Here is a 24,342-nt window from a genome sequence, read left to right on the forward strand (position 1 = left end):
TTTACTACTGGTTCTAGCGAACCGCCCCGAACCGGTAGCATTTCACACCTGCATTCCAAGTTTCAACATTCCCAGCATATACAAAAGCTTTCATGATTTTATGAAGATTTTTGATGCATCTTGACTGAGTGCCAGGTTCATTATATGTGTAATGAACCTGACATATTTATCCCTTCCCTCTCTTACTTCTGATGGTAATTGGAATTAAAGTGTGTAGATTTCATAAATAAATGGCAAATGTGGATTTATTTTTTAAGGTAAGTTGCTGCAGTTATATATATCCACAATAACTATACTGCATGAAGTGCAATAAATATTGGATGAAATTATAAAAGAAATTACAGATTGTAAATAATTATTTTCGAACAATGTATATAAAGATGGTTTTTTAAAAATTTCACGTAGGAAAAAGAATGGATTTATTTACTGCAATTTAGTTAATTATGATTTTTTTTAAAAAAAACTTCCAAGTCTATTTTTCAACATTTGAGGCACTGCTCTAATTCCAATATTAAAAAAAGATAAATATAAATTCTTATTAGAATGTTTAGGGAACTGCCATGCCTAACAGTACTCTACTTTTATTGCCTTCTGAAGCTTAAGAAACATTTGCCTTTTTATAGAACTTGAGATTCAGCATCATTAAGAGGAAACAAAATACATAGAACAGCTTTCCATACGCTGCTTGATCCAATATTATAAAATGCACATGATATGAACAAGCCTGAAGGTTTCTCTTTTACTTTGCCTTCTTTAAGATGAAGCAGTAAAACAGACTCCAAAAAATGAAAATATAGCATACCCTAAAAAGTATGCTTACTTCTCCTCCATGCCCTGCCCTGAAGTACAACCAGCCTGGTCATTCATTTCAACAATCTTATGAGAATATGGTTTTTCTGATATTACTTCAGGGCTGTCAAACTCAATTTCGTTGAGGGCTGCATCAGGGTTGTGTTTGACCTTGGGGTGGCAGGTTGGTGGTGGCCAGGGTGGGCGTGGCCAACTCGACATCACTCGTGTGGGGGGTGCCTGTGGCGGCCCAAGTGCTTTGCCAATGAAAATGGAGCTTGGCCCTCCTAAACTACGTTTTCACTAGCAGAGGGTTGCAGGAGGCCATCACAGCTGAAAATGGAGCTCGGCTGGCAGAAGCACCACAGGCCGGTCCTTCGCTGTTTCCACAACATCCCCATGGGCCAGATCTAAGCACCCCACAGGCCGGATCCCCTGTATTACTTGACCCCCCCCCTGTATTACTTGATCTAAACATAGCAGCATTTGGTAGTGAAATGCAAGCATTGCTCTGTTTTTTGATTCACATATTATAATTAGCCCATATCCTAATCCAGGAGCCACCGGGATCAAATGAAGGTACATTCCTCCATTCAGATGAGAACATGCACCACAGTGCATCCCAAATACACTTCTCTAGATGCTCCAGAAACAGAACCTTAAGCCTCTCTTAGTCCCATCCTTGAACCCTGCTGCTCAGTATCATATTTTATATCCTTTAAATATATTGGTCTTCATCCTGATTGTTGGTGAGTAGTGACCATTTGTCTGCTCCATCTTCCAAGTCTCCTGATTCTATGTCTGAAGTCAGGGAACAAAGAGATACTTGACTGATATTGTCCCAGGTGGCTAATTTGTGAGGTTTCTGTCTTCGATCATCCATCCCAATATGGACACTAATTTGAGAAGGAGTCAGCGGCTTCATACAGCCTTGGGCCTCAGCTTCATATTTTTCCAGGACTGTTTTCTTGTAACTATGGAAATAGAACAAATAAAAAACAAATATATATCCAATAGAAGCACAGAGTTGAATATGACATCTGTCTAGCAAATATTAGTACAGGGAGTCCTTGACTTACAATAGTTCATTTCGTGACCGTGCAAAGTTACAATGGCACTGAAAAAAGTAACTTATGACTGTTTCCCACACTCAACGACTGTTGCAGCATCCCCATGATCACATGATCAAAATTTAGATGCTTGGCAACTGGTTCATGTTTATGACCGTTGCTGTGTCCCAAGGTCATGTGATCACCTTTTGTGACTTTCTGACCAGCAAGGTCAATGGGGAAGCCAGATTCACTTAACAACCGGGTTACTAACTTAACAACTGCAGTGATTCACTCAATAACTGTGGCAAGATAGGTTGTAAAATGGGCCAAAACTCACCTAATAAAGATCTCACTTAACATAAATTTTGGGGTCAATTGTAGTTGTATGTCAAGGACTTCCTGTAATCTGTGAATCATGAATCTATTAAGAAATGGGAGTGTTGAATTGAAGAAAATATAAGGACCAAGTTTGTCTAGCCAGAAGAGCTCTTGATGTGTTAATTAATCCATGTCTTGATTTTGGATTGCTGACCACTTAATTTGTGAAAAACATGAAGTAAAGTGGATGCAGTAGCCGCCATCTGCATTATCACCAATATCATCCTATTTTGTACCAACATGTCAAGTGGAAAAATTAGTTCTCAACTTATAACCAGTCGTTTAATGAGCATTTGGAATTAAGATGGCCTTGGAAGGGTGAGTTACGGTTCACAAAGCACTTCTTTATCATAAAATGTTGCCCCCACCCCCACCCCATGATCACATAAGCACATTTCAGGCACTTGGCAACTGGTTCAAATTTAAAACTGATTGCAATCATATCCCGCAATCGTGTGTGACCGCAAGGTTTTTTTATCAGTTTCTGGGATTTTTTGCTGGTTTGTGGCCAAAAGTGCCCATTCCAGAGAATAATAATAATAATAATAATAATAATAATAATAATAATAATAATAATAATAATAATAATAATAATAATAATTTTATTTCTATACCACAACACAACACACAACAACACATACACACCTGACATAACAATAGTTGAAAAGAAAAAAGTATGGTTCATTGACATTGCAATACCTGGTGATGCACGAATTGAAGATAAGCAGCAAGAAAAAATCACAAAGTACCGGGGCTTACAAATTGAAGTTGAGCGACTGTGGAAAAAGAAATCGTGTGTTGTCCCGATTGTAATTGGAGCCCTTGGAGCAATACCCAAAGGGCTACCCCGCTATTTAGAAATTCTAAATTTGCCAGACTTGAACATTTTGACTCTACAAAAAACCACCTTACTCGGAACAGCTTACATCCTCCGACGATACCTTAACAGTTCCTAGGTCCTTGGTTAGGACTCGAGCTGCTGAGCTATTAACTAGCCTCAAAGGCTGTGAATCTCACTAAAGATTAACCAATAAATAATAATAATAATTTTATTTCTATACCGCCCTTCTCCCGAAGGACTCAGGGCGGTGTACAGCCAATTTAAAAACACAAGACACAACAATGATTAAAAATTAAAATAATTAAATAGATTTGGCCGGTTTAAAACCCCAAAAATTTAAAATACCCCAATTTAAAATCATTATGTTGATAGCCCAGCCTGGCGGAACAACAGGGTCTTCAATGTACAACGAAACACCCGGAGGTCGGAGATCTTATGCATTTCCGGGGGCAGTTCATTCCACAGGGCTGGGGCTCCCACAGAGAAGGCCCTCCCCTGGGTGTCGCCAGCCGACATAATTTGGCCGATGGCACCCTGAGGAGACCCTCTCTGTGGGAGCGGACTGGCCGGTGGGAGGCTACCTGGGTCCTATGCCATGGAGCGCTTTAAAGGTGGTAACCAGCACCTTGAATCGCACCCGGAAGACCACTGGGAGCCAGTGCAGCTCGCGCAGGAGGGGTGTCACACGGGCACAACGAGTTGCGCCCATAACCACCCGTGCAGCTGCATTCTGGACCAGTTGGAGCCTCCGAGTGCTCTTCAAGGGGAGCCCCATGTAGAGAGCATTACAATAGTCCAGCCGGGAGGTGACAAGGGCATGAGTGACCGTGCGCAAGGCGTCCCAGTCCAGAAAGGGCTGCAACTGGCGGATCAGGCGAACCTGATAAAAGGCCCCCCTGGCCACGGCCGTCATATGCTCTTCTAAAGACAGCTGTGCATCCAGGAGGACACCCAGATTGTGAGCCCTCTCTGTGGGGGGCAAAGATTCACCCCCAATAGTCAGCGATGGCACCTGCTGACTATATCGGGACGCCGGCAGCCACAGCCACTCGGTCTTGGACGGGTTGAGTCTGAGCCTGTTCCTCCCCATCCAGACCCACACGGCCTCCAGGCAGCGAGACATCATATCAAGGGCATCATTGGGGTGGTCTGGGGTGGAGATGTACAGCTGAGTGTCGTCAGCGTACAGATGACACTTCACCCCAAAACCATGGATGATCTCACCCAGCGGCTTCACATAAATGTTGAACAGAAGGGGCGAGAGGACCGACCCTTGTGGCACTCCCCATGCGAGATGCCTCGAGGTCAACCTCTGCCCCCCTGCCAACACGAACTGCGAGCGGTCGGAGAGGAAGGAGAACCACCGCAGAACGGTGCCCCCTATTCCTAACCCTCTCAACCGCTGCAGCATGATACCATGGTCGATGGTATCAAAAGCCGCTGAGAGATCTAATAGGACTAGGACAGAGGAGCAACCCCTGTCCCGAGCCCTCCAGAGATCATCCACCAACGCGACCAATGCCGTTTCTGTGCTGTGCCCCCGCCTGAAGCCTGAATGAATTTAGACGTACGACTGCATGATTCACTTAACAACTGCATTAAAAAAAACAGTTGCAAAATGTAGTCTGGTCAAGTGGATTCCTCGACTTACGGCCAACATGACATGATCGAAATTCTGGCTCTGATTGTAGTTATAAGTTGAAAACTACCTGTAGTTGAAGGCATTTGCTCAGTATTTTGCTTCTTAGAACCAGACTAGCCACTACAGCTGTGGACCATGTTTAGAAGTTGTCAGTCCTCTTCAAGCAAACTTATTTAGAAAGTTCCAGCATGATGCTGGGCAGAGCTAGAAGAAAGGTATCAGCAGAGGTGGGTTTCAGCAGGTTCTGACCAGTTCTGGAGAACCAGTAGCGGAAATTTTGAGTAGTTCAGAGAACCGGTAAATACCACTTCTGACTGGCCCTGCCCTCATTTATTCTCTGCCTCCCAAGTTCCAGCTGATCAGGAGGAAATGGGGATTTTGCAGTAACCTTCCCCTGGAGTGGGTTGGGAATGGAGATTTTACAGTATCCTTCCCCTGCCATGCCCACCAAGCCATGCCCACCAAGCCATGCCATGGCCACCAAGCCACATCCACAGAACCCGCCACTGGATATCACCCGCCTTGTTTACTACCAATAGCCTAGATTTAAAGTTTTAGGAAAAGGATACTACCATTCTATATGGTGACTCTAGGCAGAGCATATTAATTTGGGACTGGGAGATGACCTACCATTTTAGCTGCAGGGAAGAGAGCAATACTGATACCGAAGATGCAGCCATTGCAGCTGACCCCATCCATGGCTGTAGCACAAGTCCTAAAGGCATAAATACTCCTGACACAAAAAAATAGGTAAGGTTTAGAATATTGGCTAAATACATGTAGCCCTCGACTTACAACGGTTCATTTAATGACTGTTCAAAGTTTCAACGGCATTGAAAAAAGTGACTTATGACCGTTTTTCACACTTACAACCTTTGCAGCATCCCCATGGTCATGTGATCAAAATTCAGATGCTTGGCAACTGGTTCATACTTATGACTGTTGCACCGTCCCAAGGTCATGTGATCACCTTTGGTGACTTTCTGATAAGCAAAATCAATGAGGAAGCCAGATTAACTTAACAACCCTGTTACCAACTTATCCACTGCAGTGATTCACGTAACAACCGTGGCAAGGAAGGTCATAAAATGGGGCAAAATTCATTTCAAAAATGTCTCACTTAACAACAGAAATATTGGGCTCAATTGTGGATATAAGTCGAGGACTACCTTGTAAAGTTATATGCAAGCAACTCTTAAGAATGCAGAATTTAGTCTTAAATCATTTTCTTATCACCTGCCTGCTCAAAGCTGAGGAGTTTACTACAACACCAAATTACTTTTGGTATATGTGTATTTCTTCTCCCACAAGTTTATTGTTTGCTTTCTATTTTTCATGCTCAGAATAACATCAGTTCAGTACAACTGGAGCTCACAACTGGCATTCCATTAGTAGAAGGACTTCACATCAGCCAATTTGTTGTCTTCCTGAGGCATTGGACTTCCACTTCCACAAAGTCCTAGTCATCATCATCAAACAGGATCAGCAAAAGCTATGTAAATTAGAATATTTTTGACATTAAAATCCAACTGCTTAGGCAGCACCACAGTGAGGCTGCTGAAGGGTATATTATTAATTACTGGTAAGCCAAAAGCTTTTTCACCACAGTGCATTTTCCTTTTTAAGCACTCAGCAAAATCAAAAGTCTCTTGTGACGCAGGTTTCCCTCACTTACATTTTTCTGTCTCCTTCCTCTGCTTTCAAATAATTGATTATAGACATAACGTTACAAGGCAGCTCTTAAAAGAACAGGAAAAACAATCCCATTGTGAAATTTTCCACCTTCCACCAACCCATTGAGAATCATAGTATGAATAATTTACCTGCTGCTATAGGTATGCCAATGAGATTGTATATTAAAGCCAGGATTAGGTTTACTCGGATTCTCTTCATTGTCTTCCTGGATAGATGGATACTTGTAACTACATCGAGCAAATTACTCTGTACCAAAAAAAAAAAGGGGGGGGGTTGTTCTAACGTCTCAAAAAGTCCTAAGAATCTCCCCCCCATCATCACTTTACATTTTGAAAGCTCACATGAATCAGCACAACATCTGCTGCTTCAATGGCGACATCTGTGCCCGTCCCAATGGCAATGCCAACATCAGCCTGGGCCAGCGCTGGTGAGTCATTGACCCCATCTCCAACCATGGCAACTTTTCTTCCAGAGGTTTGGAGCTCCTGGACTTTGGCTACTTTGTGAGATGGAAGAACCTCAGCAAATACTTTTCTGATCCCAACCTAGATACAGAAATACACATAGGTTGTTTGAATCTATGTACTTTTATAAAATAGAGAATCTCTTGGAAGAAAAATACATTAAAACAGGTCTAGTGCTCTTCTAAACCATCTAGTCTGGCATCTGTTTTCAAAAATAGAGAAATGTGAAGGCAAGAATTGACATTCAGCAGTGTACCATCCCTAAACCCACTGCTGGCATAAAGTCAATATGACTACTTCCAAATATTCAACCTCTTTTTCAGAAATAGGAAAGACGTTAATATTAGTTTCTCAAAGACTTTGGGTGGATGAGGAAAGGCAGAAATAAAGCACTAGAAAAGATACAGATCTGTAAGAGGCAATTTTTACACTTTGCTATAAAAATATTCTCACATGCACAGAAAGTTCCATAAAGAACCATTCACATCTTAAAACGAAGAGGCTAAGGACAATTCAGTATTAAGATTTAGATACTGTACAGTACTGGATTGTTGTGTTCTTTTTAGAAATCTGGTAACTTTAGGTATGAAGAAAATGCCCCATCCCAGAGCTGCCATTTACACAAAGAGTTTATACTTAGCTTCTAGGCTTCTCTGTCTGGTTGCTTGGAAAATTACTGATAGAACCTTTTATTTGAACTTGGAATTCTCAATCTGGGCCCTCACAAATTTTTTGAATTAGAATCCTGATAAACTTACCATTGCGGTGCTATCTAGAAGTGATGGGAAGCAAACTCTAAAACCTCTTGAGAATACCAGGTTGCATGTCCTTAGCTTAGATTGATAGGCTAGAATAAGGATTGTTGGATTTAAATCATGAAGTAACAAACCTTAAAGAGTCAGTTTCTACCATGTCTCACGGAACCTTTTGGCAAAAGATTGGGAGGGAACATGTCATGTTATATTCCTGACTTATCTTGAGGAACAGTAGGATAAAGAATTATTGTGTATTTTTAATGATGGCATTGTATGCCCTCTCACTTTTATTCTAACTCAAGCCAGTATTACTTGTTTCTTTTCAATGAACCGTTCAGCCTGTTAAAATTGGTAGAATCCAATTTTGATGTCACACTCTATCAATTTTGTAGAATGTAATTCAGTTTTGTATGTTGTAAGAACCTCCAAGAAATATGAAAGGAATGGTTACCTTCCAATTCAGCACCCATTCAATGAGCCCAAGAAAGGTTAATAATTCTCTTGCATACCTTTTCGACAAGGAACCGTACCTGAGTTGCAATTGCTTTGGCTGTTTTCCTATTGTCTCCTGTAATCAGCACCACATCCACTCCCATATTCTGCAATATGTGCATTGCTAAGGCTGCCTCTGGCTTGACTGTGTCTGCTATTGCCATCATGCCACAAAGTGCACCTACAAAAAACCCATATCTTTACTTACATTTATGAGATCTGTGTGCTATGGCTTCTCTGGGAAGCTATAAATAGTCCTTGACTTGAAATCACCATCGAGCCTGGAATTTTGGCTGTAAATTTTTATTATTATTAAGCAAGGTGCCCACATGATGGCCTTGCTCAACGACTGCAATCTAAGCTCTTCTTGTTGCAGTTGCTAAGTGACCACATAGGTCGTTAAGCAACTACACAGGGATATCTCAGGATGGAGAGGCCCGGGAAGGCCCAATATCCATTGGTATATGGGAACCTGCCGTGGCTGGGCAGTGTCAGCTGGCTAGGACCACCAGTGCAAGGACCCTCTCCTGCCCCACTACACCAGGGTCTACTTATGTTTCTGTTGCCATGCTCCATCCTGCAGATGGGCCCCATTCTCGCAATGGTTTGGAAGACTCCTGCAAATTGTGCAATTTGGAAAAGGGGCTTCTGAACCATCATGAGAACAATGTCAATTGTTAGCATTTTCTCCTTTGGAGAGGAAGATGCTAGCGAAGCTGGTATTCTGAAAGACTCCGAGCCTCAGACCTTCAGAACACTGAGGCTCAGAGTCTGTAGTGTTTTCTCCTCTGGAGAGGAGAAAGATGCTAATGAAAGAGGAGGATTCCGGAGGAGAAAACTCTAAAGGCTCTGAGAATCAATGTTTCCAGGTAGCTCTTTCATTCTGTGTGCAGAAGAAAACAATTTCTCTGGGCAGGACGAACAGAGCTTGGAAAGATCCAAGGGAAGGAGTCATCCAAAGCAGAGGTGGTATTCAGCAGGTTCTGACCAGTTCTGGAGAACCGGTAGTGGAAATTTTGAGTAGTTCGGAAAACCGGTAAATACAACTTCTGACTGGCCCCGCCCCCATCTATTCTCTGCTTCCCGAGACCCAGCTGATCGGGAAGAAATGGGGATTTTGCAGTAACCTTCCCCTGGAGTGGGGAGGGAATGGAGATTTTATAGTATCCTTCCCCTGGAGTGGGGTGGGAATGGAAATTTTACAGTATCCTTCCCCTGCCCCATCCACCAAGCCATGCCACACCCACCAAGCCATACCCACAGAACCGGTAGTAAAAAAAGTTTGAATCCCACCACTGATCCAAAGGTGTTTTTTTCCAAAAGGCAACTGGACTTATTTGTTGTTTTTTTCCTTTGAAAATGTTTCACTTCTCATCCAAGAAGCTTCTTCAGTTACAACTGAAGAAGCTTCTTGAATGACAAGCGAAACATTTTCAAAGGAAAAAACAACAACAAGCAAGTCCAGTTGCCTTTTTGAAAAAGCATCTTTGGGACAACCATGACCTGGAAGATTGAGAATCTCCATAGACAGGGAAGGAGTTCTGTTCTACACAGAGACTGAAAGAGCTGCCTGTCAAAGAAAGGCAGGTAGCTCTTTCACTGTTCCTTCCCTGGGTAGATTGAATGGGGCTTGCTTGGGTCTTTGGGATTCAAGCTTTTTTTAGCTGGCCCAGCATAGGTGTTTTTCCCATTCTGTGTGCAGAACGATTCCTCAGCCAGCCTCTTTGAGAGCAAAAAAACTGCCTGACCGATTGATTCGGTCCCATGCAGGGCAGAGTCCTTCTGTTACGCAGGTCTTTCACTCTTAAAGAGGCTGGCTGAAAAAGGTCTTCAGAACGGACCTTTTTCAATCATTCCCCAGGAACCAGCCAGGCAACAGCACCTTGTGACCTTCCTTTGCCAGCTTCCCCAGTTGACTTTCTGGGGAAGCTGGCATGGAAGATTCCACATGGCAATGATTGCGGGGTGCTTGACAATCCATCATATTGCGGGATGCTTGACAAACCATCATAAGTGTGAAGTGCATAGATTGCAGTCATGTGATCGCAGGGTGTTGCAATAGCCATAACTTTGAGCACAGGTCATAAGTCCCTTTGTTCAGCACTTTTGTAATTTCATATCATCACTGAACAAATGGTCATTTAGTGTGGACTGCCGGTATGCAGTACTCCATACTGTAACCTTCCCTATCCTAGTGTCCTCCGGAGGTGCTGGATTTTTATTTCCTGTAATTCTCCATCAGGCATAGCCAGTGGTGATGTTAGCAGAAGGAATTAGGAAAGCTAACATTCAATGTATCTGGAGGGCACTAGCACAAGGAAAGGGGTTAAAATACAATGGCTTCTTAATTTGAATTCAGAACTGAACAATATTTCAGTAGCATGGCTTTTCACATTTTTCAGAAGTCAAGACATATCATCCTCTAATCCAGATTGGTTAGCTTACCATTTATGGCCATCAGAATTGCTGTCTGTCCTTTCATTTCATGGTCTCTCATGGCCTCATGAATATCACTGGAGATATGTAAACCATTCCGTCTCATCCATTCCCGATTCCCAATCAACACTGAATACGTATGAGAGACTGCAGTATCTGTCAGATATAAAAATGCAGAATTGTGAGAATTTAAAGGAAGACTCTTATAAGTTACAGGGAACACTTTCTTAATAACTTATATTCCAACCTGTTTGCTTAATAGGTATCAATCTATATAACTTGATAAGTATGATAAAATATATCAATTTACATCTTGGTAAGCCAATTCAGAACATTCTTCAAAACTTTCAAGATGTTATGAGAAGTACAATGTTCTGGAATTAGATTTGTATAAGATCCCTTTACTGCTTGGCGATGATTAAAATTAGATAGGAAAGAGACCAGAAAGCAAATATCTTTTTAAAAGGTACTATGGGGAACTAGGAACGAAGAAAAACTGAATTCCAGAGGGAAGAAAGGACTTTTGACTGCAAGTCAAAAGGGAACTGTGCTGCAGAATGGAGTACATATAATCAGACAATTCAGGCCAGGCTAAGACAAACTTCTTTCACTTTGAACATTACAAGTACACTGGCATTAAGATAATCATTGTACAGTCCTGGGCATCTACCTTGCCTAACAAACAAATGGGCGATTTGATGGAGTTCTGCTTTCTTCAAACAAGACAGTTTGATATTTTTCTGTACTTGGGGCAAGAACATGAAATTGCAACCACTCTTCAGATTTGGTTGTATTGCCCAGGTCTCAATTTGCAGAAGTTGGAGATATTTCATTTAGGAATATTCATCCATTTATTTCTCCTTCTGTCTTATGGGTTGTTTAAATTACTCCAACCTTTTTGAAAAAGCTGTTTCCTATAGACCTTAGAAAGGTTTAGGATGAATACAATGAACACTAAGTTTTTTTTTAAAAAAAAACTTTTCTAAACACCATCTATTATCAATTACCGTATTTTTCGGAGTATAAGACGTACCTTTTTACCCCAAAAAGAGGGTGAAAATTTGGGTGCGTCTTATACTCCGAATGTAGCCCCGCCTAGCTTCTCAAACAGAGGTTTCAGAGGCTGAAAAAAGCATCAGAAACAAAGCTTCAGAAAAGAAGGCCCCAAACAGAGCTTCAGAAAAGAAGCCCCCGAACAGAGTTTCAGAGGCTTTTTTTCTGAAGCTCTGTTTCGGAGGCTTTCAGAGGCAGAAACAAAAGCAAAAAAAGCAAGGCACAGAGTTTACAACCAAGGAACCTGTTGCTAAAATTAACCTCTGGAAAGAGTAGATTGGGGGTATTCCAGGAGGCCAATCCAGCTTTTTTCTTATTTTCCTCCCCAAAAACTAAGGTGCGGCTTATACTCCGAAAAATACAGTAGGTGATTTACTAAATCTAAATTAGTGTTCCTTTTGGTCTTCTTTTTGCCAGTGGCCTGTTGCTTGCTAAATTTGAAGCTTCTAAACTAATCAGAACACTCTATTGTCCATGTTTTTTTTTAAAAAAAAATCCTTTGGAGGCTTTTATGAAGTCGTCTTCATTTTTTAAAAAAACCCTAAGAAATAATATCTAATTTTGACCTGTTTTCCCACCACTTCCATATTTCTCCTTACCAGAAAAGATGAAATCGGGAAGGAAAGATGGCACAATACCCTTTGACTGGTAGAGCATTTGAAAGGTTTTTTAACATCTTCAATGAGCTGGTTGGACCTACTGTAATTTAGGTAATTCCTTAAGCAAACCTCCTCCATTTATAAATAGCACCTTGCTTACCTCTTGCTTTGGGGAGTGGAGTCTGATCTTGAACAGCTTTATCAAAGCCATCAATATGAGCGCTGAGACTGGTCATATTCTGCTCAATCTCATCACCCAACAAGGTTTCAGTGCTGCTAACATTACAGCTTATTCCACATCCAGGAACTGTCTGAAAATCTTTACAGCATCCAAGGATCTCTGTGCCAAGTTCCTGCAAAATATGTATTTTAAACCTCACTTTGAAGCAGCAAAATGCTTCATTTTCATGCATAAATAGAAACACTTAAAACTATAAGCAGTTTTCAAAAGCTTTTCTGAAATGGTGATGATGTGAATGTATAAAGTGCCTCAAGTTAATTTGCTTCACACTGTCTTCTATATTAATGTAGGGTTGTGTAGACTGAATACTATGTTGATTTAATTTGTTTCATAGTGAAATTCCTCAAATTTAAACTTGAAAAACCGTGTACAAAATTAAATTCAAATTATGCATCTCACTATACTATCTCTATTTTAAATCAAATCAGTACTATCAACTGGCTTGGAGAAAATTTTACAATTCAAAATAAAGATTTTCTCACAGGTATTTTGAACTTGGCTTAAATATCATGAATTCCTTCAAAGCAAACTAGCCCTTCTCTTTTTTTAAAAAGAAAAGTAGCTATAGCTTTGGGGGATATTTGAGTTGCTTAGGTCTGTTTGACAGTACTAGGAAATTATGGCCCTTACGAGGTTACTGAATTGCACCCCTGGTAATCCAGCCAGAATAGCTAATAGCAAGGGATACTGGGAACTCTGGTTCTGTCTTTTTTAGAGAGCTTTCATCTCTTCATTTTAGATCAAGTTTGGCAGCTTTGTCCCTTCAAATACTGAAGCCCCTCTTGTTTCAGGCTACTATCTTGAGCCAACCAAACAGGAATTGGGTGGGAGTTCATATCCAAGGAGTTCCCCATGCAGCACATGTTCCTGGCTCCGCTCAGCTCAGGAGTGATGCTTAAGAACAAATCTGAAAAAGGTGGAGGCCACGATGATCTGGCAATAAGAAGGGAGTTTCCTCAAGAAGTGGTACTGACTGTGAAGAAACCGATCCTAGAGAAAAAACTGTCATTTTCCCAAAAGAGCTGGGGAGAACCATCTCATATCCTAACTCCCTGTTCTTTAAACTGAGAGGGTTCAATTTTCTGATATTATAACACTTAGCACTGTAGCACTTAGATTTATATACCACTTCACAGTGCTTTCCAGTCCTCTCTAAGCGGTTTACAGAGTCAACCTATTGCCCCAGTGGTGAAATGTAAAATTTGTTACTACTAGTTCTGTGGGTGTGGCTTGGTGGGAGGTAATGTGAGTGGGTGGGCGTGGCCAACATTTTTTTTTTAACTTTTAAAAGTATTTTTTCTACAACCTCTTCAGCCGAAGAGATTGTAGAAAAAATGCTTTTAAAAGTAAAAAAAAAAGCCTCTGATGATCGCGCGGCTCATCTGGGCATGGGGGTGGGCAAGGATTTTTGCTACTGGTTCTCCAAACTACCCGCCGCCATCGCTACCGGATCAGGCGATCCAGTCCGAACTGGGAGCATTTCACACCTGTATTGCCCCTAACAATCTGGGTCCTCATTTTACTAACCTTGGAAGGAAGGAAGGCTGAATCAACCTTGAGCCTGGTGAGATTTGATCTGCCAAACTGCTGGCAGCCAGTTATCAGCAGAAATAGCCTGCAGTACTGCACTCTAACCACTGCGCCACCGTGGCTCTTAATTTCACTATTAAGACCTCAGTGTGGTTTCTTTTGCCTCATTGAAGACACTTAAGGCTACTTAGGATGTTTTATATAAGATTTAACAATTAAACCATTTTAGAGCTTGTTCTATGCCAAGACAGAAATTTCTACCCAAAGCAGGACTGAACGTCAGCGAAAAGAACATACCTCTTTGCAATACTGAGTGACCGCCATTCCTAAAGGATGCTCACTGCTGGCTTCGGCAGTACCAACAAGAGCAAGGAACTTCTTCAGAGGCAGGGTAGCTTCTGTGTCTCCTAGCAAGAGAACGCGCATGACTCTGGGAACACCGTAAGTCAGGGTTCCGGTTTTATCAAACATCACTGTCTTCACCTGGAAGAAATCATACTGCTAATTTGAAGCATCCAGAGTATAGTTCCTTTGTAACAGAGAGGATAGGCTTGCTCATAGGATAGGGCATATTATAAGAAAAGTAGTCCGAGGCTTTGGCAGGATAGTGCCCTCTTTCTTTCTTGGGAAAGGTGCCTGTTTTTATGGATGGCAAACGTGCCATCTTAATTAATTATAATTAATCTAATTTTTTTGAAGCACACAAATTGACCTAGTTCCAAAATCTTAAATTACTGTCCCTCCTTCAATGCTGAGCAATTTATTAAGCAAATTCTCAATTTGTCATGTTTTGTTAGGTAAAGTCTCTTTCAAGTCAAACTTGACTCATGGACATATCCATGGGGTTTTCTTGGCCACATACAGGAACGGTTTGTCCCAACCTTCCTCGAAGAAGTATCCGACTTTGTTAGGGCCATTAGTAATATTATCTGACAGATCTGCTAATGTCTTAAATGCAAATCAATCTTTGCATTTAAGTCTGACAAAATTTCATGTTTTGGTCCTTGAGCGCTAAACCAAATGTCGAGGACAGGAACAGAATAAATATTTCTCTCACTGAAGACCAAAAATTGGAACTATTCCCTATGTAAGACTTGAATTCTGGACATTTCAATTAAGCTGCATATTAAGACAGCAAAATGAAACCATTTTAGTGACTAATCAGTAGGTATGCAAAGGAACACACAGTAAGCCTGCTTTCTGGTTTATTTTAAAAAAAAAGATAGTGGCACAAGTTATAATAAATTGCTTCCAGTTTAGGACTAATAGTCATAAATTAGCAATAATAATATTAACCTTGTGTGCCATTTCCAGGGGCTTCCCACCTTTGATTAGAATACCATTCTGAGCAGCAACTCCAGTGCCCACCATCACAGCAGTTGGAGTAGCCAGGCCCAAAGAACAAGGACATGCAATGCACAGCACTGTGATGGAAGTCTGAAAGGCAAACCGTAGGATAATTTCGGCTTTTGAGTTGTGTTTGCTGTGATGCTAGAAAGAAAGCAAGAAATATTTATTTGCAAGAGATATCTAGTTATTGGCGATCTTTATATTAGCATCATTACGCACAAATATGCTCTCACATATCTTTGTGCTGTATTTTTGGAGAGAAATCACTATGTGCGAAAATTTAGTCCCTCTACCAATTTAAATTGAAGCTGCTTTCAAAGAATTGTATATAAATTATACAATTATATTGTATACAATATACAATTATACAATATAAAGTATACAATTATATTGTATATAATTGTATATAAAAATATTCTGTCTATCAATTGTATTTAATTGCCTAGTTAGAATACATTTTCTTCTCCAGTAGTTAAATCTGATCATTTCCACTTTGCTCCAGTCTTTAATTATCCTATTTATCAGTTGTTCTCTTAAGCAGCATTTGGGGCATTTGAAGATTAAAAATATTAAAAACTTAAAACACTGTAAGATGACAAAGTTCCAAAGATTTCCTCATCCTGTTTAATGTCATGACTGCTGTTCTCGTTGGCAACCCAAATTAAACAAGGCTCTGTAAACTGTATAAAGTAACAGTAGAATAAAAACTTCAGCTTTTGCCCAAATGATATTTGTCTATTGATCAGATTAATTCACATAGTAATATTTGCTCGCTATATTAATGTAAGAGAAAAAGAACAAATGCATGTCTTGACACTGAGATGCTATGACAAATGGATAGAAGTAAAAAAAATGTTCAAGTGAATTGTTCTGCATTTCATTCTCAAATGAGATAGCTAAGATCTTGAGAAACCCATTTGTCTTTCTCCTCTTTTTGATTCCCAGAGACCTAAAGAAACTGTACTGGAAACCAGCATATAAAAATAGTCTTTTCAGATTTAATAGATAAATGTGACAGATGTCTGGATCCTGGATGTCATACTGAATCTAGAATCACTGAATTGGGCTTCCCGGAATCTTAAATGTACCGGTATATGTCAATGTTTACAAAAATATTTTAAATAATTGCAAAAAAAAAAAGAAAAAAGATACAGGTATCTACATATACACACACAAGTGTACAAATCTCTGAGTACTTCCTTGCTACCTAATTCTTCTTGGGTATTCTCAATTTATTTATATCTTTTATAGTCTCCTACCTGTAGGACGTCTCCCTGAAAAGTTATGAGTTGCTATTGTTCACTTGCAATTCTTATTAATGTATGTTGAACTCACTTTAAAAACTGTCTGGAATAGCAGGATATAAGTAATTACAATAATTAAATAAACAATACTCACAGTAAAATATTTCAGTACAACATCAAACTGTATAAATCCAATTACAATCCATGTTATCAGGGTTGCTGTTGAAATTATTATGATAAATGGAACAAAATAACCACTAAATCTGTCAGCTAGTTGCTGGATGGGTGCCTGCAAATCAGGAAGAAAAAAAAAGTCCTTATGAGTGCACAATATTAAAAAAAATACATACATAAACTTATCAAATTAAGTATTTTACAAATACATCTGATTGAGAGAAATACAGATTTCCCCCCATATTCTTCACTTCTGATTAAAATGCCATTAGTAAATTAATTTGTCTCTTGAAAGTATTATGAAATGCTTTTAGCTTGCTATTGAAACAAGAGGATTTACTTCTAATGAAGCATATTCAGGACTCTAAGAACAAAAGGAATCTATAGAAGGTGTTTCAACCAATAGTTCTGCGATGACAAGGTCCCTGGCCCAACAGCTGCAATTACACATGATCTTTCTGCAGCAATAGCAATAGCACTTAGACTTATATACTGCTTCAGTGCTTTACAGCTCCTCTAAGCGGTTTAGAGTCAGCATATTGCCCCCAATAATCTGGGTTCTCATTTTACCGACCTCGGAAGAATGGAAGGCTGACTCAATCTTGAGCCGGTCAGGATCGAACCGCTGAACTTCTGGCAACCAACAACCAGCAGAAATAACCTGCAGTACTGCATTCTAACCACTACACCACTACAGTTCATAAAAGTTTCCCAACTCTTGGCCCATGCTTTCCTTACTGGTTCCCTCATCCAAAAGGACCAATTAATCCATTGAATCAGATTGGAGAAAACCACGTAAGCAGCCATCTGATCTAATGCAATTGAACACAGCTAATTTAAGGATGTATTGTGAAACGGAGCACAGAAAATAAACCAAGTAGGCCAACTCAGTGGATTAGATTTAGAACTATCTTCCTGAATCAGGTGACCTCCAAAGGCTAGCCAAAGCTGGGATTCAGAAGACCTCAGATGGGGAAAGATGGGGAAAGACCTTTGAGAAATATTTTAGGAGAGTGGGTTTTAGTTTTATACACTACAGTTCTGGAGTATTTTCAGTCATTTGAACACCCAGGTGGACATATGAATCCCAATCAGGGGTGAAATGCTCCCAGTTCGGACCGGATCGCCCGATCCGGTAGTGATGGAGGCAGGTGGTTTGGAGAACTGGTAGCAAAAATCCCTGCCCGCCCCCCATACCCAGATGAGCCGCACAATCATCAGAGGCTTTTTCTTTTAATTTTGAAAAGCATTTTTTCTACAACCTCTTCGGCCGAAAAAATGCTTTTAAAAGTAAAAAAAAAAAAAGCCTCTGATGATCACGTGGCTCAGCTGGGATCGTCAAAGGGATCATCAGCTGACGATCCAAGCTGAGTTGCCTGATCGGCAGAGGCTTTTAAAAGAAAAAAAACCTCTGCCGATTAGGCAACTCAGCTGGGATCATCAGAGCCTTTTGAAAGCATTTTTTTACAACCTCTTTGCCGAAGAGGTTGTAGAAAAAATGGTTTTAAAAGAAAAAAAAATTGGCCACGCCCACCCAGTCACATTACCCCCCCACCAAGCCACGCCCACAGAACTGGTAGTAACAAATTTTAGATTTCACCACTGATCCCAATGCCCCCCACCTCCCAACACTGTTTGTTTTACCTTTGACATCTGAGCTTCCTCAACTAGTTTCACAATTTGTGCCAGGGTGGTATCAGAGCCAACATGAGTTGCATTTACAAGTACAGAGCCATGTGCATTGAGAGAACCCGCGATAACCACGCTGCCAGGTTTTTTAGTGACTGGCATGGCTTCTCCTATAAATATAATAAGTTAATCCACCAATATGTTTTAATAGCATTTCACATACATAGCGGCAGTTACCAAAAAAATAAATAAATAAAGGTGCATTAAGATATACCCTCAATTTTGAAGAAAGCCACACCTCAGTGCAAAGTAACAAGATCAAGGGGCTGATGAACTGCAACTGCTCTTTGGTGAAACCGAATCCTAGTCAGCCAACAATAACTCTTTGTTCTCTTTCTGTGCTATTTCCTTCCCCATGGCAACCTTGCATCTCATTCTCAAAACTTAAGTCACTCAAGCAGCAAAACCCTTTATTCAGAAACTGATTAGTTCTTGTTTTCTTTCCGAAACCATTTTATTGAAGTGTTTCTGCAATTTATTAGGAGAAAAAATTTGAATTCCAAGGAATGCCTTCAAATATACCTTGTACATAGAGTCAAGAATACTGGACCAAAAGGTATGGGAACAGAGCAGGAGAGGAGGGGGAAATGTTTGCTAATGGAGATCACTTTGTGATTTCATCCAATTATTAAGATCCAAAATAATCTATCTGGGGCTAAAGGGATCACCTTCCTTATTTTGGTTCTCTTCAGGCACCAAAACTACTGGGATTCCAAATAAGATTTGGGCCACCATATGTGGGCTGAGGCAACACAGATAGAAGTCCAGCTTGAGGTTCAGAGGTAAAACTGCCTTCAAATTGTGGTAAGTCCTTTAGCACATCCATATAGGTTTTTTTAGAACAGAGTAGAACAGAAGTAGTTCACCTTTTTGTCTTCTGAGACCTTTTTTTTTATTTCCGACTCTATCCTAAACCCTTCAATTTCCAACATGCTTCCCCCATTGTAGTACTAACTAAAGTGAACTTATCCAGTTTAGCCTTCTAATCAATCAATGTCAGCTAGATGTTACCGGTTTAGATGCTACCTAGCCCTGATATATTTCATCTCTCCCCACCCCCCGAGCTTCTTGCATAACAGCAACTCTTTGGAAAGGTAAATTATTTATTTTTTAAAAGTAAGGAATTACCTGTTATAAGAGACTCATCTGCCATAGAGCTACCTTCGATCACTTTTCCATCAACTGGAAATTTCCCACCAGGGACCACCTTTACAATATCTCCTCGCTGAACTAATTCTGCAGGAATTTGCTCTTCTCTGTAAGATAAAGCTCATGGTTAAAATTCAATGCAACTTCTTTTTTCCAGATCTTGTTTTTTTCAGACAAAAGAAATTATGCTATCTTAATAAAGTTAAATATACAAAGATAAATATAAAAAAGCCACATATGATACATAAGTTATTTTAATATTCTAAAACTATTTTTATGCATATGATTGCATATGCCAGAAGATTGTATTATTGAACTAAGGCCAAGGATATCAGCTTCATCTCTACTTTCTACTTCAGAAACTCACTGGGTGACTTTGGGCTAGTCACTCTTTCAGCCCAACCTACCTCATTGAGCTATTGGAGGAAACCTAGAGAAGAAATGCTATATATTCACTTGAGCTCTTGGAGGGAAGGTAGCTAATCTAATAAATCAATAGATTTCAATATTCTGTGAAATCTGAACTCTTTCTGTCCATGTACCGCATTTATTGTCCAAAGATATTTAATCTACATCTTACTCAAGTAATGTGCGGCATTGCAAAGCAGGTATTTACTTATCTCCGGTCAACTGACTTTTCAAGACAGAATAAAATTAAAAACAATCATTTATTTAAATTTTATTTATAATAACTACATCTACATTCCACTTCCATCAAAATTAACTCTCAGCAATGAGTTAGAAGAAAAATAAAAGAAAAAACAAGCATAACACCAGACATATACTTTTTAAAAATTCAGTCATATATATATCTACTTCAAAAATGTAAAGGGAAATTATTCAATTACTGAATTTAAATGTTTTCAGTCTGATATATACAATGCAGACTTTGTTAGATCTTTTGAGTGCTAAGATTAACATATTTATTATAATAAACATATTCCTTGTAATAACAGTTAAATAAAAACAAGATGGCCTTCTTGGAAAAAACAAAGAGTAAATAAAGAATGTACTTCACTTATTTTATATGTCCAGCTATACGAAGGCAGAACTATTCAGATTTACATGATAATGCTGAATGTTTGTAGGAAAGATATTAAATATGACCAATGAAAAAATCCTTCTAAGCATCTAAAATTTTCACATATCACATTATAAAATAAAAGTATTAATATTTGGCTCATTAAATAAGATTTTTTACCCCAAGTCAGATTCTGTTGCTTGTCAAAATCCAGTAATTGTTGTTTTCAGTTGCAGTGTTTTTCAAACTTGGCAGTTTTAAGATGTATAGACTTCAACTTTCAGAATTCTCCAGCCAGTATTCCCCAGTTCACACATGTTAAAGATGCCAGCTTTGAAAAAGACTGCCTTACTATACAAGCAGTTTTCGATTTATGACCATTCGTTCAGTGACCATTGAAAAATACTATGGCGCTGGACAAAGGGACATATGATCCTCTCCCAAAGTTCTAACTTTGGGGTGGGTAACAAATTATTGCAGCGCCCCCTAGCACACAAAAATTCAGACTCTTCACAGTGTGCCCATTAGTCCAGGAAGCCTCAGCTGGCTAGGACCACTGGCACGTAGAAACCCACTGTGAGCAAGAGGCCACTGCCAGCTAGGCCCACTGTCTCAGGAGTTTGGGGCTTCTCGCTACTCAACTGCACACTCTGCTTACCTTCCCTTTTTATATAGCTGCTGACCCTAACCCTAGCCCTAGCCCTTTCTGTATAGCTGAATGCAGGGTGTAGCTATTGTAGAAAGCTAGCAAAGGTTAAAAAGAGCCTCAGAAACGTCGCAAGACCAGCCCTCAGCCAGAACAAGCCTTCCAGCAGTGGTGGGAAGAATTGAAGGCCCACACACCAGTGGGTGCTTAATAACTGCAATAACTGACAACCCATATTGTGGGCTCAGTTGTGATAGTGACTTGAGGACTACCTGTTTCCATGCTAATTGTAGTGGTTAGGGAGAGAATCCAGGGGTGAAATCCAGGAGGTTCTGACAGATTCTGAAGAACCGGTAGCGGAAATTTTGAGTAGTTCGGAGAACCGGCAAATACCACCTCTGGCTGGCCCCAGAGTGGGGTGGGAATGGAGATTTTGCAATATCCTTCCCCCATGAGTCGGGTGGGAATAGAGATTTTGCAATATCCTTCCCCCAGGAGTGGGTTGGGAATGGATATTTTGCAGTATCCTTCCCCTGTCATGCCCACCAAACCACGCCCACTAAGCCACACCACTGAGAGAATCCCAAGGTGGAAAAAACTTGTTTTAGACTTGTTCTTGTTATTGGATGGTGAAGGGATCATTAATTTCAAAGGAGAGTTTTTCAGGAACAATTCCACTTAGCTATTTAACCTACATATAGCAGTTTCTAACAGATGGGTCAGAAGAACTATGTTTCATCCACTACAATGCATTTACAGCCATCCATAATGGCTTCCATAATACTTCCATAATACTTTTCAAAGTTACCAAAAGAACTGAAAATATTGCTGCATAAAAAAGCGAAACATTTGTACCAACAGCGTACCTGATTATGCAACTGTCAGGTCCAAGTGTCACTACAACAGCTTCTGTAGCTTGAAGAGAAATTAATTTAGCAAGCGCTTCTGATGTTTTACTCTGAAATAGAGGCAGATATATGTAGGTAGCCTTCACAATATACTTGTGCTGCTTCCAGTTTAATTTTACATGATGTATTCTAAATATTGATATACACTCCACTGTTATTAACACAAGAGCAGAGAGGAATGATAGCTATCCTAAAGAGGGGGCCTAGATCAGGGGTGGTATTTTCGCTACCGGTTCGCAAATGTGAGCGCACGTGCCACCTCTGCGCATGCACAGAGCCTTCCACACATGCGCAGAGCATCAGAAACGGGACGTGATGATGTCCTGGCGGGTGGGCAGAGCCTCCTGCAGCCACTGCTCCCGGTTTGCCCGAACCGGATAAAACCGCTGAATACCACCACTGGCCTAGATCTGTGATGGCGAACCTATAGCACACATGCCCGAACCGGCACGTGGAGCCATATCACCTGGCAAGTGCGGCATTGCCCGTTCCTCTTCCGAGGATGCGCGCACGATGATCAGCTGGCCTTCGTGAGTGGAGCAGTGCCGGAAACTGGAAGAGGAATGGGCCGTTTTCTGTGTGTGATCATGCGCGCTGGCCAGCTGAGCGTTGCATGCGCATGCATGCTAGAAATCTGGAAGACTAGTTGGCCGGCACGCATGAAAATCAACAAGAAGTTGATTTTCGGGTGCACACATGCGTTCTGGGCAGCTCCTCTTCAGGGGCGTGCCCTCGGTGCTGAAAAGGTTTGCCATCACTGGCCTAGATGCTAGAATTCCATTCCACTAGTTATGCACTGTGCGGAAGCATTGCCATTTTAGAGAATGCAAGCCAAAAGACCATTGTGTTTTGAAATAATCAAACAATCAGCATCTCTGGGAAACTCCTTTTTCTGGCAAATCTTTCACTGCTATTTCTTGACTAGATGCCTGATTCAGAATTTGATTTGTTTGCTCTTTTTTCCCCTTCTCTCATATGGTAACCGCCCATCTCTCTCACCCTTTATAACTACTGCTGCTTTTCTTCCATAGTATAATGGAGTACGTGAGAATTATTTATTTCTACGCAGTCCCAAAGGACATTAAATCACTTCACCAAGTTTACATTTTTGTATACAATCAAAATATGCCTTGGGAAAAAATTAAGAAAAGAGAACAATTGAATCTTTTCACCATACTATGCTAATGCACTCGATAAATACACTGAAACAACTATATATTTTTTTTACTACTATTCCAGAGATCTTCATATGGAATTCACATATTATATCATCTTATTCTTGCATCACAAGAAGTAGCTTGAACTGAAATGGTCCAGCCAGTCAAGATAATAAATGAACTTCATGGAACAGTGGAAGATTAAATCCAATTCAGTTGCTCAACATACTGACACAGATCAATACTACTCTGAGTAACTGAAAGATTAGGTGAACAAAATCTGATGCTCTGAATGCCACTTTCTTTTCAAAACTAAGATGCAGCAGGAGGCTACTAAGGCAAGGAAATTCTTGCTAGTGGAGGTTGCTGGTAGAAAGTTTGTCCTAGAGAAGCTCACTTGTCCTTTATATTAAATGATATAATTTGAATAAACTGCAAAGAGTGATCTATCCCAATGGTTCTCAGCCTGTGATCTGCGGATCACTGGGAGGCTGCGATGTCGTCACAGGGGGTCCGGGAAGGCTTGAAAAAATGTTATGATTTAAATCTTGAGTTACGTTTTAGGGGTCCATGGCCATAAAAGGTATTTAAAGAGGATTTGTGATAAAGAAAAGGTAGAGAACCACTGATCTATCCTGTTTATCTTTGTCAATTATACTGGCTTGCATATTTCCACCTCTGATTGCTTTTGCATAAATCTTCTGAATATTTTTGTTCTACTGTCATTTTAAAAATTGTACGCTAAGCTGAATATTTTAAGGACATGGTGCAAGTTTCTAAGAACCTGTATAAAATGATGGGCAGCCACGTTTGTTTGAGATTTATAGGGGAAGTTGCAGGGGATACGCTGATGGCAGAAATGGACGGGGTCCATTTTATTAATTTGTTTTATTCATTTATTTCATTTGTTGTAGTCAAAAGGCCAGCACTAACAAGATTACGTTCAATCCTTAAAGAATAAAATGAAAAGTATGGTAGAAATTAAAAGAATTAAAGTTAAGGCATTAAGTCATCACCCAGCCATATTCAACACTGAG

General features: G+C 40.2%; 1 protein-coding gene across 1 annotated transcript in view; it reads right to left on the bottom strand.

The window, feature by feature from the left end:
• Positions 1 to 428: 428 nt before the first annotated feature.
• ATP7B (ATPase copper transporting beta) overlaps positions 429 to 24,342 on the bottom strand; it is a 38,060-nt gene continuing 14,146 nt past the window's right edge. Inside the window, exons 9-21 of the mRNA XM_070933023.1 lie at positions 22,107 to 22,198; positions 19,553 to 19,680; positions 18,380 to 18,534; positions 16,716 to 16,850; positions 15,264 to 15,458; positions 14,265 to 14,450; positions 12,357 to 12,549; positions 10,554 to 10,700; positions 8,147 to 8,289; positions 6,739 to 6,942; positions 6,526 to 6,643; positions 5,333 to 5,435; positions 429 to 1,763 (exon numbers count right to left, since the gene is read on the bottom strand). Of these exons, the coding sequence (XP_070789124.1) occupies positions 1,508 to 1,763; positions 5,333 to 5,435; positions 6,526 to 6,643; positions 6,739 to 6,942; positions 8,147 to 8,289; positions 10,554 to 10,700; positions 12,357 to 12,549; positions 14,265 to 14,450; positions 15,264 to 15,458; positions 16,716 to 16,850; positions 18,380 to 18,534; positions 19,553 to 19,680; positions 22,107 to 22,198 (2,055 nt within the window). The 3' untranslated portion in view covers positions 429 to 1,507. The remainder of the gene's footprint in view (positions 1,764 to 5,332; positions 5,436 to 6,525; positions 6,644 to 6,738; positions 6,943 to 8,146; positions 8,290 to 10,553; positions 10,701 to 12,356; positions 12,550 to 14,264; positions 14,451 to 15,263; positions 15,459 to 16,715; positions 16,851 to 18,379; positions 18,535 to 19,552; positions 19,681 to 22,106; positions 22,199 to 24,342) is intronic.

Source organism: Pituophis catenifer, unplaced genomic scaffold (genome assembly GCF_029215685.1).
Source record: "Pituophis catenifer annectens isolate HBS135680 unplaced genomic scaffold, rPitCat1.0.hap2 SCAF_1, whole genome shotgun sequence".
NCBI lineage: Eukaryota > Metazoa > Chordata > Lepidosauria > Squamata > Colubridae > Pituophis > Pituophis catenifer.